General features: G+C 37.3%; 1 protein-coding gene across 19 annotated transcripts in view; it reads right to left on the bottom strand.

The window, feature by feature from the left end:
* The window catches only part of NFAT5 (nuclear factor of activated T cells 5), a 136,509-nt gene that overhangs the window by 58,213 nt on the left and 57,642 nt on the right, over positions 1-20,654 (bottom strand). For all 19 annotated transcript variants that reach the window (XM_063797336.1, XM_016930085.4, XM_063797332.1 and 16 more), the window contains one exon: positions 13,891-14,016. Coding sequence is in view for 7 of the 19 variants with exons in the window: in XM_016930085.4 (XP_016785574.1) it covers positions 13,891-14,016 (126 nt within the window). In the remaining 12 variants the exon portion in view is untranslated. The remainder of the gene's footprint in view (positions 1-13,890; positions 14,017-20,654) is intronic.

Genomic DNA, 20,654 nt, shown 5'->3' with positions numbered 1-20,654 from the left:
TTCTTCTTTTTCTTATAATATTAATGCAAAGTTTAAAACTTTACAAAAAGTTTTAGTTTCAATCAGTATCAATCCACTATTTAGAAACAAACAAACAAAAAGTAAGAAAGGAAGAGAGAAAGAAAGAAGGACTTATCAAGAAGTCTGAAAACGAGACCGACCTATACCCTGGGTGAGATTGGATGGGTTAAGTGTCTCTGGCACTATTTGTCTTCACTATTGACAGACACTGTCACACAACCCACCACACGATGCCTGTCTCTGAATGGCGAAGCTAGAATGCAAGTTAAGTGTATTAATAGAAAAAACAACTAGCATCCCAGCATATAAAATAAGCATTCCAGATTATTAAAAAAACAAAAATTGTAGGGCTGATCATTTACATGATTAAAACAGTTTCAATCTCCCATTTGTACTTTTCCCACCCAACATATGTTTACATGTTAAAATAAGCAATGTTTTAAAATGAACTTCAAAAAATTTAATTATTAACCTCTGAATGCATGTGGGGAAATTTCTTAGACAAAATTTTTGTGAACTCTTATTCACCAATTTGTTCTGTTTATAGATGCTCTCTAATCCATAAGCCAGAATTCTCTCTTTCAGGTGTTTTTCAGGCTGTTCCCTTACCCAAACTCTTTTGAAGCGTGGAAGAAGATATGTTCTGAGCAATGCACTTACACTGTAAAAAAACCTATATTTTAGCAGCAAAATAACCTTTCCATTTTTCAGACCACACTGACTCCTACATACTTCTTTATACTCCCCTTAAAAAAGATACCAATTTATACTTTTAATGATACATGCTACTTTGTATAATATGTTTGATCCTAGAGGCTCTATTTTTTTAAAAAAAATAATGAGCACTACCGCTGAAGCTGAAGGGTTTGTTTCTGATTTATTGCACACATCTTTTTCTTCCCCAGTTCATCAAATTGCCATTCAGGGTTCTAATGTTATAAAACAATTACTCTCCAGTTTTTAATCTGAATTCTCCTTAAATAATTATTTCTACCTTATCAGAGTACCATTAATACACTCATATAATATTTACTAAAGAGTGCTCCCTGAAAAATAAAATGCTTATCCTGAAACTTAGAGCAATGTTTTAAATGTATTTTTTGTTCTATCCAAACAAAATTTTTTTCTATTCAAACAAAAATTCAACCCAAAGGATCTAAGCACAGTGTATAAAACATGTACTAGATATACACATTAAATACTTTGATTTTTAAGTCCATGTAAAATTCTTTCCTAATGGAAGAAAAAGATGTTTTCCATCATCCAATGATTTAAGTACCACTGGATACCATCACTTGTCAATACTGAATGAAGAGACTAATACCCAGATGTAATCTTCTATCTCCAATAATTTAAACACAAAAGGGAATAATTATACTAGCTGACAGCTACATTTATTACATTGCCAAATATACCAGGAAGTATAGGCTAAAAAGAGAGAGAGACAGAGACAAACACTGTACTACTGAAAGATAATGTCACTTTAAGATAAAAACAGAGTATCACTAAACTTCAAAATTAGAGAAAAAAACAGTTCCAAGGGATGTTATCTGAAGGACACTTCAATACACTACATTTTAAATATTTTAGATTAAAAAATAAAGGCATTCCTGCCAATTCTACTTCAATGTTTTTATTTATTTATTTTTTTTTGAGACCGAGTCTCTCTCTGTTGCCCAAACTGGAGTGCAGTGGTGCAATCTCAGCTCACTGCAATCTCTGTCTCCTGGGTTCAAGTGATTCTCCTGCCTCAGCCTCCCGAGTCGCTGGGATTACAGGCACCCACCACCACCTCTGGCTAATTTTTTGTATTTTTTAGTAGAGATGGGGTTTCACCATGTTGGCCAGGCTGGTCTTGAACTCCTGACCTCAGGTGATCCATGCACCACACCTTCCAAAGTGCTGGGATTACAGGCATGAGCCACCGTGCCCAGCCCTACGTTTGTTTTTTTTAAGATATGATTAAACAATAATAAAAAATCATTTACAGCATCATTAAAAACTTCTGATTTAATCAATCAGGTTTTAGACCTGGGTCTGGAGTAAAGTGTACATTAGATCCAATTGTAGACAAAATAAACTGCCTAGACAAAAAACCAGAAGTCATAAATTGCTCTACCCGAAGTTTTTTTGTTTTTTGTTTTTGTTGTTGCTTGTTTGTTTGTTTTTGAGACAGAGTCTCACTCTGTCGCCCAGGCTGGAGTGCAATGGCGTGATCTCGGCTCGCTGCAACCTCCGCCTCCCGGGTTCAAACGATTATCCTGCCTCAGCCTCCCGAGTAGCTGGGATTATAGGTGCCCGCCACCATGCCCAGATAATTTTTGTATTTTTAGTAGAGCCAGGGTTTCATCATGTTGGCCAGACTGGTCTCAAACTCTTGACCTTGTGATCCGCCAGCCTCAGCCTCCCAAAAGGCTGGGATTACAGGCGTGAGCCACCGTGCCCAGCCTCTACCAGAAGTTTTGATCATTAACCATGCAACTTAAATCACTTCATTAAAAAAATACTATTAAGAACTCTTAAACAGCAGACTTTATAGAATTAGTCCTTCAGAAACTGTCGGTCTTTCCTATGATTTCATCATCCTCTATCAATGTTCCTTTTATATACAAAGGTTCTGATATGGTTTAGCTATGTATCCCCACCCAAATCTCAACTTGAATTTTATCTCCCAGAATTCCATGTGTCGCAGGAGGGACCCAGGAGGTGGTATTTGAGTCATGGCGGCTGGTCTTTCCTGTGCTATTCTTCTGACAGATAATAAGTCTCACAAGATCTGATGAGTTTATCAGGGGTTTCCACTTTTGCTTCTTCCTCATTTTCTCTTGCTGCCACCATGTAAGAAGTGCCTTTTGCCTCCCACCATGATTCTGAGGCCTCCCCAGCCATGTGGAACTGTAAGTCCAAATGAACATTTTTTCTTCCCAATCTGGGGTATGTCTTTATCAGCAGCATGAAAATGGACTAACACAGTAAACTGGTACCAGGAGTGGGGTGTTGCTGAAAAAATACCAGAAAATGTAGAAGTGACTTTGGAACTGGGTAACAGGCAGAGTTTGGAACAGTTTGGAGGGCTCAGAAGAAGACAGGAAAATGTGCGAAAGTGTGGAACTTCCTAGAGACTTGTTGAGTGGCTTTGCCCAAAATGCTGATAGCGATATGGACAATAAGGTCCAGGTCTCTGATGGAGATAAAGAACTTGTTGGAAACTGGAGTAAAGGTGACTCTTGTTATGTTTTAGCAAAGAGACCGGCATTTTACCCCTGCCCTAGAGATCTGTGGAACTTTGAACTTGAGAGAGATGATTTAGGGTATCTAGTGGAAGATATTTCTAAGCAGCAAAGTATTCATTAGGTGACTTGGGTTCTGTTAAAGGCATTCAGTTTTATAAGGGAAGCAGAGCATGCAAGTATGGAAAATGTGCAGCCTGACTATGTGACAGAAAAGAAAAACCCATTTTCTAGGGAGAAATTCAAGCTGGCTGCAGAAAACTGCATAAGTAGCAAGAAGCCTAATGTTAATAATCCCCAAGACCATGAGGAAAATGTCTCCAGGCCATGTCAGAGACCTTTGTGGCAGCCCCTCCCATCACAGGCCCAGAGGCCCAGGAGGAAAAAGCAGTTTTGTGTGCTGGGCCCAGGGTCCCCATGCTATGTGTAGCCTAGGGACTTGGTGCCCTGTGTCCCAGATGCTCCAGCCATAGCTGAAAGGGGCCAATGTACACAGCTCAAGCTGTGGCATCAGAGGGTGGAAGCCCCAAACCTTGGCAGCTTCCATGTGGTGTTGAGCCTGTGGGTGCACAGAAGTCAAGAACTGAGATTTGGGAACCTCCGCCTAGATTTCAGAGGATGTATGGAAACCCCTGGATGCCCTGGCAAAAGTTTTCTGCAGGGGTGGGGCCCTCATGGAGAACCTCTGCTAGGGCAAAGCAGATGGAAAATGTGGGGTTGGAGACCCCACACAGAGTCCGTACTGGGGTACTATGTAATGGAGCTGTGAGGAGAGGGCCAATGTCTTCCAGACCCCAGAATGGTAGATCCACTGACAACCTGCATCATGCACCTAGAAAAGCTGCAGCCACTCAATGCCAGCCCATGAAAGCAACTGGAAGGGAGGCTATACTCTACAAAGCCACAGGTGCAGAGCTGCCCAAGACCATGGGAACCCATCTCTTGCATCAGCGTGACCTGGTTATGAGACCTGGAGTCAAAGGAGATCATTTTGGAGCTTTAAAATTTGACTGTCCCACTGGATTTCGGACTTGCATGGGCCCTGTAACCCCTTTGTTTTGGCCAATTTCTCCCATTTGGAACAGCTGTATTTACCCAATACCTGTACTCCCATTGTATCTAGGAAGTAATCAGCTTGCTTTTTATTTTACAGGCTCATAGGCAAAAGGAGCTTGCCTTGTCTCAGATGAGACTTTGGACTGTAGACTTTTGGGTTAATGCTGAAATGAGTTAATGAGTTTGGGGGACTGTTGGGAAGGCATGACTGGGTTTGAAATGTGAGGACATGAGATTTGGAGGGGCCAGGGGCAGAATGATGTGGTTTGGCTGTGTCCCCACCCAAATCTCAACTTGAATTGTATCTCCCAGAATTCCCATGTGTTGTGAATCATGGGGGCTGGTCTTTCCCGTGCTATTCTTGTGATAGTTAATATGTCTCATGAGATCTGATGGGTTTATCAGGGGTTTCTGCTTTTGCTTCTTCCTCATTTTCTCTTGCTGCTGCCATGTAAGAAGTGCCTTTTGCCTCCTGCCATGATTCTGAGGCCTCCCTAGCCATGTGGAACTGTAAGTCCAATTAAACCTTTTTTTCTTTCTAGTCTCGGGTATGTCTTTATCAGCAGTGTGAAAACAGACTAATGCAGGTTCCCACTGAGAGAGTGTCAACATGACAGAATAACAAAGTCAGAAAGTATATCCCATGGCCCACATATATATACATCTTGACTGGTGTGCGAAACTTCAAAATAAGACCAAAAATAGACTGGGTGAGAATGCAAAGAAAAAAAGTCAAAATAAAGTTCAAAACTAATTTTTATAAAGAGAACCTATTTTTTAAAACCTTACTAATGGCCAGGCATGGTGGCTCACGCCTGTAATACCAGCACTTTGGGAGGCTGAGGTGGGCGGATCACCTGAGGTCCGGAGTTCAAGACCAGCCTGGCCAACATGGTGAAACCCTGTCTCTACTAAAAATACAAGAAATTAGCCAGGCATGGTGACAGGTGCCTGTAATCCCAGCTACTTGGGAGGCTGAGGCAGGAGAATCGCTTGAACCCAGGAGGTGGAGGTTTCAGTGAGCCAAGATCGCACCACTGCACTCCAGCCTGGATGACAAAAGTGAGACTCTGTCTCAAAAAAACAAACAAACAAACAAAAAAAAAACTTTACTAACAAAGGAGGTTAGAAACACATGGGGAAGGAGGTCAATGTTTATTCAATAATTACCACTTGTCAGAAAATGTTCGGCTATTTTACAAATTTATCTTCATAAGAACCTTAAGAAGAAGTTGGTATTATTGTCTAACTACAAGGATAATATTATTAGAAATTTATTTAACTTTCCCAAGAGTCCATCTATATAGGAGATATGATATGATAGCAATTAGATTCAAATTCAGTCTTTATGACTCCAAAGCCCATGTTAATCTCATCTGTGAGAAAAATAAACAAATAAATAAAACTATGTACATGTTGTGTGTGTGTTTGTAAGTAAGTTTGATCTAGAGAATGGCTGTATAGACCTGGTACTTTGAGGTGCTTTCTCACTCATTTTCTGATTTAATTTAGTTGATGATAATACCCTGTAATTATATGGGAAGAATAAGTTCTACCTGAGTGGGCTAAATAAATACTGCCAGTACACACATACTTGATACATATATGCAATGATGGATGAAAAGTGAATATAACCTTACTTATGCCAAATATAAATCCATCAAGTATCTAATATATCCCATATATTTGTTAGTTTTTAAGAGTACAGTTTATCGGACACTTTTATTCATATAGTCATTTGCACCCACTGATTTTAAAATTATGAAATATTTAAAACACTCATGTAGCTTCCACTCATATTCAAAAAATGCTACCATTTTACTATGTATGATTTTTTTTTTTTTTTTTTTTTTGTGAGTCGGAATCTCACTATCGCCAGGCTGGATGGAGTGCAGTGGCATGATCTTGGCTCACTGTAACCTCTGCCTCCCAGGTTCGAGTGATTCTCCTGCCTCAGCCTCCTGAGGAGCTGGGGATTACAGGCACCCGCCACCACACCCAGCTAATTTTTGTATTTTTAGTAGAGATGGGGTTTCACCATGATGGCTAGGCTGCTCTCAAGCTCCTGACCTCAAGTGATCTGCCCGCCTCGGCCCCCCACAGTGCTGGGATTACAAACATGAGCCACTATGCCTGGCCCATGTATGATTTTTTTAATTTTATTTTTTTAATTAACAAATAATAATCATACATATTCATGGGGTAGATAATGTTCTGATACATATAATGTACAGAAATCAAATCAAGGTAATTAACATATCCATTATCTAAATATTTATCATTTCTTTGTGTTAGGAATGTTCAATATCTTCCTTCCAGCTATTTGAAACTATATAGCATTGTTAACTACAGTCATCCTACAGTGGTATAGAACACTAGAACTTATTTCTTCTATCTAGCTGAAATTTTGTATCCTTCAACAAATTTCTCCCTATCCCTTCCTTCCTCCTACCCTTCCCAGCCTCTATTATCTATCCTCTGTCTTACTCTTTACTTCTATGAGACCAACATTTTTTAGCTTTCACATGAGTGAGAACATGCAGTGTTTAACTTTCTGTTCCTGGCTTATTTCACTTAATGTCCTCCAGTTCCATCCACATTGCCATAAATGACAAGATTACATTCTTTTTTATGGCTGAATTCCAGAGGAAAAAATATCACAGAAACAGGTGAAGTTCCTTTCTTATAAAACAATTAGTTATAAACACTTTTTTGCTTATATTTTCAATCTTGTTGGTGATATAAAAAAGTCCACTTCTATGCATTAATTTCTTAGGCAAAATTGTACAGAATGCATAAAATCAGTAACTGTATCTATTTTCTATAAGTATTTAGCTTATGAATGAGAATCTGTGAAGAGTTTCAAAATGCTGTTCTGTTGACTCAAGTAATATAAAAATATGCTTACTTATTAGAAACTGAATAAATCATAATATTTATAAAAGTGTTATTAAGAGGACAATAAAAAGAGAAATATTAAAGGAACAAAGCAATAATAGGCCAAGTTTGTTTTTTGGCAATGTCAATTTGTAACTGTCAAACAATTAGCAGTTGTTTCTGAATTAATGGCTATAGGCCCAAGTTTGCTCTCTAATAATGCAGACTTCAGCATAAATCCATACATACATACCATCCATATGTATAAGTGTATGTATTTAGATTTACTATGTAATTTCAGTATAATAAGATAGAAGGAGGAGTAAAGATTTTTAAATCTGCTTGCAACATGTTTGTAACTAGGATCTGACTTCCTTCTAGAAATGGTCCAGTTTTCTTAGAAAAAAGGGAATAGCCATAAAGAATAACCAAGATCAACTCACAACATTTTAGCTCACAGCATCTATAGGTGAATTACCTTTCTCGTTAGTGGGTTTATGGTTTAATTTCATGAAGAGTATACTACATTAGGTGGCAAAAATTCTGAAATATGTTAACCCAGGAAAGCAATCAAAGGCAAATTTCTTCCTCAAATTTAGTCAACTCAAGAAAATCCTCATTATATAACTGTAAATACTTTCTAACACAAGTAAATTAAGTTATAATAAATTCAATGGGATAAAAAATTTTGTTGCTAGAAATCACTTTTATTAAATTATTATTATTATAGAAATCAAATTCCCATTTGAAGATCCTGACACTTGTAGAGAAGAGGTATGGCTTTTCAACTCAATATTCTATACATTGCCTAGTTAAGGATCTTGTGTTTCCCTAATCGAAGTGATAGCACACAATGCCAAATTCCCTCAAGCACAATGACAAGGAGTAAGAACTAGGTAAAAGAAAAAAGAGAGATACTTTATGGCTAGAAGGATTGTGATATGATGACATGCAAATTATCTAACACAATTCTTGTCACATAGTAGGAACTTAAAAGTGATAATATATTTTCATTTTTTAAAAGCTGTCTCCTACAGGAGGAGTAACATATTTTCTTCACCTCAGTTTTTGTACAGTGTATTATTATAGATGGTTTAGAAATTTCTGTGATTTTAATTCAGGTGATTAGGAGATATGAAATGAATTAAAATATAGCACTTATTTGATTATAGGACATTAATTTGCATCTCTAGTGACCTCTCTTATAGTATAAACAGCACTCAACGAAATTTTGTAGAAAATACTTGTTACATACTTGAGATTTATTAAGTGACATGGCATAGAACTCAAAGCACTATATATCAAAGCTCTTCCAAAAGAAAAATTTATTATATGGATCACTTCACATCAAGTTATGAACTTAAAAACCGACAGTGGTCCAACAAGTGGAGATATTCAACCAAGATTTCCACTGTACACACTTTATGACTGTGTATTATCTCTATACATGTTAAAAACTGCTATGAAGTTAGCCAGGTGTGGTGGCGCGCACCTGTAGTCCCAGTTACTCGGGAGGCTGAGGCAGGAGAATCGCTGGAACCCGGGAGGTGGAGGTTGCAGTGAGCCAAGATCACGCCACTGCACTCCAGCCTGGCAAAAGAGCAAGACTCCATCTCAAAAAATAAAAACAAAAACAAAAGCACAACTGCTATGAAGTATTAGTGTACTGTTACTTCTAAAAAGAGTATTAATATATAATTACTGAAACCAAAATATGAATATTATGAAACTATGCAAAAAAAGAATTATTAATGCATTATTAAGATTCTCTGGCTGAATTATAAAACCTATAGTTTAATTCATTTTTTTTTGTTTTGTTTTGTTTCTTTGAGATGGAGTCTCACTCTATCGCCCAGGCTGGAGTGCAGTGGCGTGATCTTGGCTCACTGCAACCTCTGCCACCCGAGTTCAAGCAATTCTCCTGCTTCAGCCTCCCAAGTAGCTGGGATTACAGGAGCCTGCCACCATGCCCAGCTAATTTTTGTATTTTTAGTAGAGACGGGGTTTCACCATCTTGGCCAGGCTGGTCTTGAACTCCTGACCTCATGATCCACCCACCTCGGCCTCCCAAAGTGCTGGGATTACAGGCGTGAGCCAGTGTACCCGGCCTAGTTTAATTCATTGTTTAGTTCAAGAATTTGAATTAAAAATTTTAAAGAAACTTGAAACAGTCCATTTAGAAAAATATATTTTGAAATAAACTAATAAACACAATGTTATATTCCCAAATGAAGCCAAACAAATCAAGTCTAGAATAGAACAAGAAAGTAACTTGATTTCTTAAAATGAAGACTAAAGTTTATTGTTTACTTCCATGAAAGACTTTCTATTTTAAATAAATTAAGTAAATTTAATGATTAAAACTGTAAGCACATAGATTAAAAATATTTGAATATACAGCATGTGAATTATGTCTCAATAAAGCTGTTATTTTAAAAAACCCCAAACCTGCCATACATCTTTTCAAAAGCCCCAAGTTCTGATATAACTCATTTAGTTCTCCTAATACCTATGTTTTAATTCTGTATAACTATACTACAGGATTATCCAAAAAATAAACAAAAGAATCTTTTCATGATTTGTACTTCTTCTTAATAAACTCCTTATTTTGCCAAAAAGTGTCATCAATTCATTTGGATAACTCTTATGTTTTAGGAACATGGCCTCTCTTTTAATTACTGAGAACTTACAAAATGGTTCAGAAAGTTTATATTTTTAAAGCTTTCATTCATTGATATATTGAACATCTAAGGCTTAACTATCTTTCCACGGGGACAAAAACAGAATTCTTAAAAATGAGGAGGAGGGCCCAGTGTGGTGGCTCACACCTGGAATTCCAGTGCTTTGGGAGGCCAAGGTAGGAGAACTGCTTGAGGCCAGGGGTTTGAGACCAGCCTGGGCAACACAGGAAGACAACTCTACAAAAAATTAAAAAAAAATCCAGGGCCGAGCATAGTGGTTCACACCTGTAATCCCAGCACTTTAGGAGGCCAAGCATCGAGGATCACCTGAGCCCAGGAGTTCGTTCGAGACCATCCCTAGAGAAGCAGCATAGTGAGACCCTGTCTCTACAAAAAACACAAAAATCAGCCAGGTCCATCACCTGAGGTCAGGAGTTTGAGATCAGCCTGGCCAACACAATGAAACCCCGTCTCTACTAAAAATACAAAAATTTGCTGGGCATGGTGGCGGGCACCTGCAATCCCAGCTACTCGGGAGGCTGAGGCAGGAGAACTGCTTGAACCTGGGAGGTGGAGGTTGCAGTGAGCTGAGATCACACTGCTGCACTCCAGCCTGGGCGACAGAGTGAGACTCTGTTTTAAAAAAAAAAAAAATTACCCAGGTCCATGTGGTGGCATATGCCTGTGGTTCCCAGCTACTCAGGAGACTGAAATGGGAGGATCACTTGAGCCCAGGGGGTTTAGGCTGCAGTGAGTCAAGGTCACACCAGTGCATTCAGCCTGGGTGACAGACCCTGTCTCTTAAAAAAAAAAAAAAAAAATTAGCCCAGTGTAGTAGTGTGCACTTATTTCCCAGATGAGGTGGGAGGATCACTTGAGCCCAGTAGTTGAAGGTTGCAGTGAGCTATGATCGCACCTCGCACTCCAGCCTAGGTGACAGAGCTAGAACGTGTCTCTTAAAAAAAAAAAAAGGGACAACAAAATTGGTGACTCTGAACTCTACCTCCCAGATTCTGATACTTGGCCCCATGAAAAGGGGAGAAATTGTGTCTAAATAAGTCCCTTTCCCCCACACCTTGACCCTGGGATTAGAGGACTAAAATATATTATTGATGGGAGTGCGTAAAAGTATGAACTGTGTAGAAGCAGATAAAGGCTTGAAAGACGCTCTTTTACCCAATATTCTGGATCGTGGATTAGCAGCATCATATTTACTTATTCCCTTAGTAACAGGAAGAGGAAAAAAATCTAAATTGGTGAATCTGAGAAACACATTTTAAAAAATTAAACAACAAAAAAATGTCCATGAACACTCATATGCCCAGTCTTTAAATTTTAAAATTTAAATTAATTTAAAACTTGTCAAACACAAACCTTTATGGCAGAACTAGAAGTCTGTTCCCACCAGGCCCTCATACCTGAGAGCAGCCAATCCGGCTCCTTCAAAACTCTGAAGAATTAACTATATCAAGAGTCAATATTTTTACACATTTCATATTTTTTCTTTTTTCTTTTTGAGACAGAGTTTCACTCTTGTTGACCAGGCTGGAATGCAATGGCACGATCTTGGTTCACTGCAGCCTCCGCCTCTCGGGTTCAAGCAATTCTCCTGCCTCAGCCTCCGGAGTAGCTGGGATTACAGGCGCCTGCCACCACGCCCGGCTAATTTTTTATATTTTTAGTAGAGACGCAGTTTCACCATGTTGATCAGGCTGGTCTTGAACTCCTGACCTCAGGTGATCTGCCTGCCTGGGCCTCTCAAAGTGCTGGTGTGAGCCACCATGCCTGGCCCATATTTTTTCAAAAATGCTAAAGATTTTTTAAAAACCCATACAAGTCTAAATTAATATGCCTTTCCCTAGACATCTATCTAGCCTTTTGGCTAGAAAAACATTGAGTAACTTGGTAGTATACTCCAAGTAACTCTGACAGTTATATCACCAAGAATATTAATATGTCAAATAAAAATATAATTCTAATGATATATACTGATTTCCTTAAAATAATTATTCTGTGATTTAAACTCTCTTGTTTATAATGGTAAGGTATAAAGTACTCTTTCTAAGCTATTAGAATCCTAGAATAATCTACATTGGTTGCTAAATTTATATTTTGAAAAAGATTTTAAATGACTTGTTAATGATCATATAAACTTTCTGTGTGTGACTATAACAAAACTAGAAAGTTTACCTTCTTACTCTCTTTGCCATCTTTACAATGTCAATAATTTCAAGATAATAAGAATGCATTACTTCAAAATACTTCTTTTAATTAGATTTCTTATTTTCATGATTTTTCAACTCACACCTTTCAATGTAATTTATCTTGAGAGATTTTTCTTAAATATACTGTGGTGGGGAGAAGGTTAATATTTCATTAGGGACCCAAATTCAAGAACTTTTAATATTTTTTTTTATATATAAGAATTTCTAAACTTCAATTTGGTATTATCTAAAAGGAAGAATTGTTCTTTTTCTAAACCTAACATTTTTTTCAGCTTTTAAAAGGAACTGGATCTACCGTCAACAGATGTTAAAAAGCACAGAAGAAACAGACTTTTAGTTCTATATAGATTCAACGTATCTTTAAAAAACAATCTCAAAAGATACAAAAGAAATCAGTTAGTCAATTTCTACTTGTGGATTTAAAGTGAAGTATCTCATAAAAAATATTTTATCTTTGTCATATTTTATTATCGGATGCAATTTTAAAACCAGATTTAAAACTTAAAATTCCAGAAAAATATCACCAGAGCCATTTTAGAACCCAGTGGATATAAAGCAAACCAGGTCATCTTATCAATTTGATTACTAAAAAGTTCACTAATTCACAATTAAATCCACAGAAACTGTTAGAAAGTGTCTGGCAACACATGAACAGTGAACAGGGCTGATCAGTTTCTTTGCCATATTTAAAGTTTTCCTGCCTTCAACCAGGAAGGCTTCAACAATGCACTATGCAGCCTGAGAAAGATTGGTACATAAGGTTAATGGTACATAGGTTAATGCATATGAGAAATATATCTGAAGTTATACTATAGTACCAATATCCTCATTTAAACCACAACCTTACACTTTACTGTTCTCATTTTGAAACTAAAATAATTTACTGAAAACAATGCTCTGATAAACTTTAAATATCATTTTTAAAGATGAGAGGTGTCATATTAGGCAAGAAACCTCTAATTAGGACAGATAAAACTTCAAAAAATATATATATATATATGTTTCCTTTTTTTAAAACAAACACACTTAGCAGTCTATAAATCCAATATTAGGTGGGTAAACTAATATTACAGGAAGGACTGATACTAATTTGTCACTGATAACACTTTTTTCTATTAGCTTGTCTGTCAATCTTTTATTTTTATGTAAAATAAAAATTTGAGCCAATTGTATATCATTAAGTGTATGATTTGAGAGCTGAGTAAAAATAAGTCTAATAAATTTCAAACATTACTTTCTATACCTTTTCATCAATATAAGAAAATGTCTTTATATAAATATTATATTGACGTCCTCCATTACTTTCAATAAATTGAAAACTACGAAGTCACATATATTTTTAAATATAATAAAAAGGTTTCAGTAACATGCTATGAATATAAAAGACACTTGAGTGCTTCAGTCATTTTTCAGATCATATAAAATGTTTTCCCTTGGTGCAAGTCTTTAAAATTAATTATTAAACAGAAACTCAAATATAATTTTCTATTCACAGCTTGGTATTTAACCTTTTTAAGCGCAGTCAACCAAACAACTTTAAGCTGGTTCCCATATTTGAAGACAAGGTCCATTTTAGGAAATGGCATTTATAGATGAGACAATGTAAAATTTTAAGAAATAAGAATTACATTAAGAAAATAATATTGAAAAAGTTTAAGGTTAAAAGTACATATTTTAATGCCTCTTTTTAAAACCCTCAAATCACACTCTTTTTAGTATGAATTTTGCCAGCACTGTTCATGTTGGCCAGATTTCATGTTGGCCCTAGTTTTCTTTAATAAAGTAAAATGAAATGCATACCAGCAGCAACAACAGCTGGAGGAGGCGAGCCTGCCTCACCACCGCTTGTCTGACTCATTGATGCTACAGATGTTTCTCTAGATGGAGGTAACTGTAACTCCTTTGGGAGAAGATCATAGACAGATTCTGTGCGGAGGGGAAAGAGAGGAGAAAACAATTTTTAAAAGAGATTCAGTCAACAATCTAATATGCACAAAATGAGTACGTCTTTTCTCTCATGAGGAGAACTGTATTATTCACAAACAATCCCACAAAATTAATGTAAAGAGCTATTAGCAGCTGAGCACAGTGGCTCACACCTGTAATCCATGACTTTGGGAAGCCAAGGTGAGAGGATTGCTTGAGGCCAGGAATTCAAGACGAGTTTGGGCAACACAGTGACCCCCACCTCTACCAAAGGTTTTTTTTTTTTTTTTTTAATCAGCCAGGCGTGGTGATGCACACCTATAGTCCCAACTATTTGGGAGGCTCAGGTGGGTAAACTGCTTGAGGTCAAGGCTACAGTGAGCCATGATCATGCCACTGCACTCCAGCCTGGGTGAGACCCTGTTTCAAAAAAAAAAAAAAAAATTTTTTTTCTTTTATTATATAATCTTATTGAACTGAAAAATGAATTTCCCATTAGTTCTGTCCCTGTTTTCTTCTTGGCTTTATTCCTTATGTTCAAGATAGTCTCTAGAAAAAGTTATTAACATTGAAAATTGGATAAAACTAGACAGAATGGAAGAAATGTCAAATAACCCAAGATGGTCCAGTATCTTCCTTTGTAATAGTATAAGTAAAACTTACCCTTTACATATGAAATGGCATATACTACTGTGGATCAGCTTTAAATTGGCTTCTCCAGTCAATTAGTATAGTCCTGCTCTTTTACCCAACACCCTTGAGAAAATATTTTAATTCAACACTATCATAATTCATTTTTCCCAATTATTAAAATAAATCAATCTAATCAAAGAAAAACTTTGTGGATTGAAGCTTAAAAAAAAAAAAAGGAATGTTATGGCTCAAGCAAATACTTCTTACTCTCTGAGGCATCTCCAGCCCTGGAAAGGTAAAGGAAACTCTTAAATCAGACTGCATAATGCATAAATACCTATATTAGATTACGATTACTTTTGTATTCCAAATTAAAGAACGCTGTATCTTTTAAAAATATTTTGTAATACTATAATTGCCCATAAAATTATATATATTAAAATATATTTTAACTTTTTAAAATATCCTTTATTGTATAGGTTTTTAACAGAAATAATTCCCAAAATATCCTCTAAAGGTAGTAGAATCCATGTTAGAAGGAACTTCAAAAAACCAATTAGAGCTGGGCACAATGGTCATGCCTGTAAATTCCAGCACTCTGGGAGGCTGAAGGGGGTGGATCACCTGAAGTCAGGAGTTCGAGACCAGCCTGGCCAACATAGTGAAACCCCATCTCTACTAAAAAATACAAAAAATTAGCTGGGCATGGTGACGGGCACCTGTAATCCCAGCTACTCAGAAGGCTGAAGCAGTAGAATCACTTGAACCCAGGAGATGGAGGCTGCAGTGAGCCAAGATCGCGCCATTGCACTCCAGCCTGGGCAACAAGAGCGAAACTCCTTCTTTTTTTTTTAAAAAAAAAAAAAGAACAATTAGAGGCATATCGCATATACTTATTTTCAAAATAACTGAGGCATGAAATTTAAGGGACTTGCCTAGTATGCCAAGAAATCCAACATTCCAAAAATTGAAGAAGATTATTAATTATCTGCCTGAGTACTTTAAAATACAAAGGTAGCACCATAAGACATTTTATCCATGGTAAGAGACAATATTTCTAGTTAACTGCTTACTGGATTCATAAATACTTTGAGCTTCCTAGTTAATCACTAAAGTATATATCCTAACTTTGATGTGGATAGGGATAAGGAGGAAGGTCATGAAAGAAAGCTAAAATTAGAAGTTGTACTCTTAAATTATCTTCATTCACAGTAAAGAATAAACTTAAAAGTTTCTTTTGAAAAATGCTGTTACCTGGGCCAGGCGCGGTGGCTCACACCTGTAATCCCAACACTGGGAGGCCGAGGCGGGAGGATCACTTGAGGTCAGGAGTTCGAGACCAGCCTGGCCAAAATGGTGAAACCCTGTCTCTACTAAAAATACAAAAAGTTAGCCAGGCGTGGTGGTGGTCACCTGTAATCCCAGCTACTCGGGAGGCCGAGGCAGGAGAATCACTTCAGCCTAGGAGGCGGAGGTTGCAGTGAGCCGAGATCACGCCATTGCACTCCCGCCTGGGCAATAATAGTGAAACTCCATCTCAAAAACAAAAAAAAATGAAAGAAACAAAAGAAAGAAGGAAAAATGTTGTTACCTAATGCTTGAAATGTTCATCTTCAAAGCATGTGGCAAATTCAGCATCTGTCAGAATATAATATGCCCTGACTAAAAATTTTCAGTTTGTTAAAATGTTGTTAAAAGCCTTAAGTAGACGGCCGGTCACGGTGGTTCATGCCTGTAATCCCAGCACTTTGGGAGGCCGAGGCAGGTGGATCACCTGAGGTCAAGAGTTCGAGACTAGCCTGGCCAACATGGTGAGACCCTGTTTTTTTCCATCACATAAATCATAAATGCATTTCGGTAGATCTTTTTCTCTTTTTATTGAATCTGTTTCTTTTTTTTTTTTCAAATTTCCTTTTTGTTTGGGCAAAAAAAAGAAAAAAAAAGACTTGAGGCCAGGTGTGGTGGCTCATGCCTGTAATCCCAGCACCTTGGGAGGCCGAGGCGGGCAGATTACCTGAGGTAGGGAGTTCGAGACCAGCCTGACCAACATGGAGAAACCCTGTCTGTACTAAAAATACAAAATTAGCCGGACATGGTGGTGCATGCCTGTAATCACAGCTACTTGGGAGGCTGAGGCAGGAGAACCGCTTAAACCTGGGAGGCGGAGGCTGCAGTGAGCCAAGATCACACCATTGCACTCCAGCCTGGGCAATAAGAGTGAAACTCCATCTCAAAAAAAAATAACAATAATAATAATAATAATTAGCTGGGTGTGGTGACACACACCTATAATCCCAGCTACTTGGAAGGCTGAGGCAGGAAAACTGCTTGAACCCGGGAGACGGAGGTTGCAGTGAGTCGAGATCGTGCCACTGCACTTCAGCCTGACCAACAAAGCAAGACTGTTAAAAAAAAAAAAAAAAAAAAAAAAGCCTTTAGCAAATTACTTCCATCTTTCAAACAATATGGAGGGAGTAGAGATAGGGAGAACCTAATTAAAACAGAAATGCCATTATCACCAAATATTCATTGTAATACAATTATCTTTCTCATTCCAGGTTGAAAATAAGAGTTCCTTAGACATAAGAGAGAAACACACTCAAGTCCATTTTTTTTCTTTTTTTATTTGAGATGTAGTTTCTCTCTTGTTGCCCAGGCTGGAGTGCAATGGTGCAATCTTGGCTCACCACAACCTCCGCCTCACAGGTTCAAGCGATTCTCCTGCCTCAGCCTCCCAAGTTGCTGAGATTATAGGCATGCACCACTATGCCCGGCTAATTTTGTATTTTTAATAGAGATGTGGTTTCTCCATGTTGCTCAGGCTGGTCTTGAACTCCCAACCTCAGGTGATCCACCCACCTCGGCCTCCCAAAGTGCTGGGATTACAGGCGTGAGCCACCACACCCAGTCTCGAGTCTATTTTTTTGTTTTTCTTTTTTTTTTGCCCAAACAAAAAGGAAATTTGAAAGAAACAGATTCGATAAAAAGAGAAAAAGATCTACCCAAATGCATTTATGATTTATGTGATGGAAAAAAATTTATCCTAGTAATAGCCCAATCACTAATAGCATGTTACTAATCAGGATTTTATCTCCATTTCTCCAATTATTAAAATAAACTAATCAAATCAAAGCAAAACTTTGTGGATTGAAACACTCTAACTTTCCCAAAGAAGAGTATAAAGTTGAGGTATCATACCTCTCCACTAGAGGTATGATAGTAATGTTACTAAAAAGTACATGGAAAGAAATTAAATGCAGAACTTGTTATATTCCACCCCTCTCCAAAGTCTGCCCCTCAAAACAAACAAGTAAAATGCAAGGTCAAGTGGAAGGTATAGGAAGCATGGATTCCTTCACCAAAGATGTTTTCTGATTAACTGACTCAAGTGTTTGGAAATAAAAGAAGTCAGCCTGCCAGAAGTTTATCATGCCTATCCAAGGGAAGCTACAGTTCATATAGTCATTACCAGCACAGGATTTTATTTCAGACATAACTGGTTTGGTTCTGCTACTTTAAATAATTTCTCTAAGACTTAAATCATCATTTAAACTCTTCTTTTACCCCACTACCCCAAAGATATTCCCTCTAAACTATAACCATACAATCTGAACACAGCCACTGGCCTTTCTCCTAAATCTGCTTCCCATGGGATACCGAAAGATTAAAGGAATATAAATTATGCTATTAATACTGCTATTCAACCCTAAATTCAATCTAAATTAAATGCTTTTACAGTCTCCACTAGCCAATGAAAGAAATCCTGAATAAGAGCACATGCACTTTATTTATTTTATTTTATTTTATTTGAGTCAGGGTCTCACTGTGTCATCCAGGTTGGAGTATACAGACACAATCAAAGTTCACTGCAGCCTCCAACTCCTGAGCTCAAGAGATCCTCCTGCTGCAGCCTCCCGAGTGGCTGGGACCACAAATGTACACCACCACACCTGGCTAATTTTTAAAAAAAAACTTTTTGTAGAGACAGAGTCTCCCTCTGTTGCCCAGGCTGGTCTCAGACTCTTGGACTCAAGTGATCCTCCTGTCTCTGCCTCCCAAAGTGCCTGGATTACAGACATGAGCTGCACCTGGCCCATATGTACTTTAAATCTATGAAAATGACAGTCCTAAATAAGTGCTGGCTACTTCATGTTATGCCACAGTATCTATTTTTCTCATGTTATCTTTTAAATCAGTTCAGAAATATAAGAGAATAATGAAATTCCAGGTTTATAAACACAAGATACGAAGAAACAGAATGGGAAATCCCTAATGGAAAGGCAGCTACTGAGGAAAGACTTCCTTAGAAAACAAAAGCAAAATCACTTAGATGAGAGAGAAAAGAGAGTGAGAGGAAGTGAGAGAGAAGGGATATGGGTATTAGATAAGGTTTCTTTTTGGAGTGATAAAAATGGCAATGGTTACACAACTCTGTATTTACATTAATAACCACTGAATTGTACCCTCTAAATGGGTAACCTTTATAGTATGTAAATTATATAATCAATAAAGCTGTTTTTTTTAAAGGAAGAGAGTAATAGAAGAAGCACAAGAAAGAATTAGACAAGAACAAGCAGGGTATCTAACAGTGCTCTAATAAACTTCATGGACAAAACCATCTCTCTTCACATAGCTTCTATATATAAAGAAGGCCAAGCTGCAAACTAATTTGTCTTTTAAGGCTCTTCTACTAGAGGATCAGGAAAATGCTGCAGGCAGTTATTCTAAATTCAGTAAAATATGTGATAAAAATCTTTATAAGTTATTGTAAACAAGATGAAGAAATATAGACTTAATAAAATAGATGACTTCTAAACAACAGTACCCAAAAAATGTATAGGTTCAATCTGGAAGAAGGTGGTTATTATATCACAACTTGAACAAAGATATGAATTTTCAAATGACATAGGCTTAAAAGGGATTAAATCTTATGTCATAATTCATCACAGATCATGAAAGACTGGAATATCTGCCCAAAGGAAGGAGATGAAACTTAACAAGGATTAATGTAAGAGCTGGTAAAATCTGCTCTTGTGCAATAAACTTACATGTACTCACTCTATTTCTCTCTCTCTCTCTTTTTTAATCTAGAAGTGATTTTACTTTTATGTTCTAAGGAACTCTTTCTTCAGTCAGCCAAGACTAGGGTGATTATTTTCTTTTTATTTATTTATTTTTTCTCAGACAGGGTCGTGCTCTGTCACCCAAGCTGGAATGCAGTGGTGTGATCATGGCTCACTGCAGCCTTGACCTTCTTGCTCAAGCAATTCTCCCACCTCTGTCTCCTGAGTAGCTGGGACTACAGGTGCATACCACCATGCTCAGTTACCTTTTCAATTTTTTTGTAGAGACGCGGTCTTGCTATGTTGGCCAGGCTGGTCCTGAACTCCTGGGCTCAAGCAAGCCTCCTGCTTTGGCCTTCCAAAGTGCTAGAATTACAGGCGTGAGCCACCATGCCTGACCTGATTATTTTCTTATATATTTTTTCTATTAATGCTGCTAATAATTTGTGCGATAATGTGTAATCAACTCACCTAAATTTCATTAAAAATTTTAGTTGACCAAAATGCCAAGGTAAGTGCACTGCTTAAGTATCCATGTAGTAGAATTAGGGCAAGTGCGATATAATAACTCCATTAACATAAGTTATTAATATGTGTATAAGAAAAGTAGATAGGCAGAAAGGGAAGCAAGTTCAGAAGATCAAGAATCTGTCTCATGCTGGTGCATTCTCATAGAGCCCAGGGCAATTGGAAAAAGGAAATAGAGGAATGAAATCAACATTTTCAGATATTGAAAATAAATTAATGCTTCCCAATGTTGGGTGGAAAGGAAAACAATGTAAAAAAGCACTGACTGGTTGGCTTGTTTAGTCATTCTGTAAACTCTAATAGATCCATTTATGTCACTGATTATTTCTGGGTTAATTCAATCCTTTATTATTCAACACTGTCTACAAGAGGGTGGAAGAATTTCACTACAGTGGGTCAAATTTAAAGTAGGCA

This window comes from Pan troglodytes, chromosome 18 (genome assembly GCF_028858775.2).
Source record: "Pan troglodytes isolate AG18354 chromosome 18, NHGRI_mPanTro3-v2.0_pri, whole genome shotgun sequence".
In the NCBI taxonomy this organism is placed as follows: domain Eukaryota; kingdom Metazoa; phylum Chordata; class Mammalia; order Primates; family Hominidae; genus Pan; species Pan troglodytes.
The sequence above is the reverse complement of the archived record's forward strand: the minus strand, read 5'-3'. Positions and strand labels throughout refer to the sequence as shown.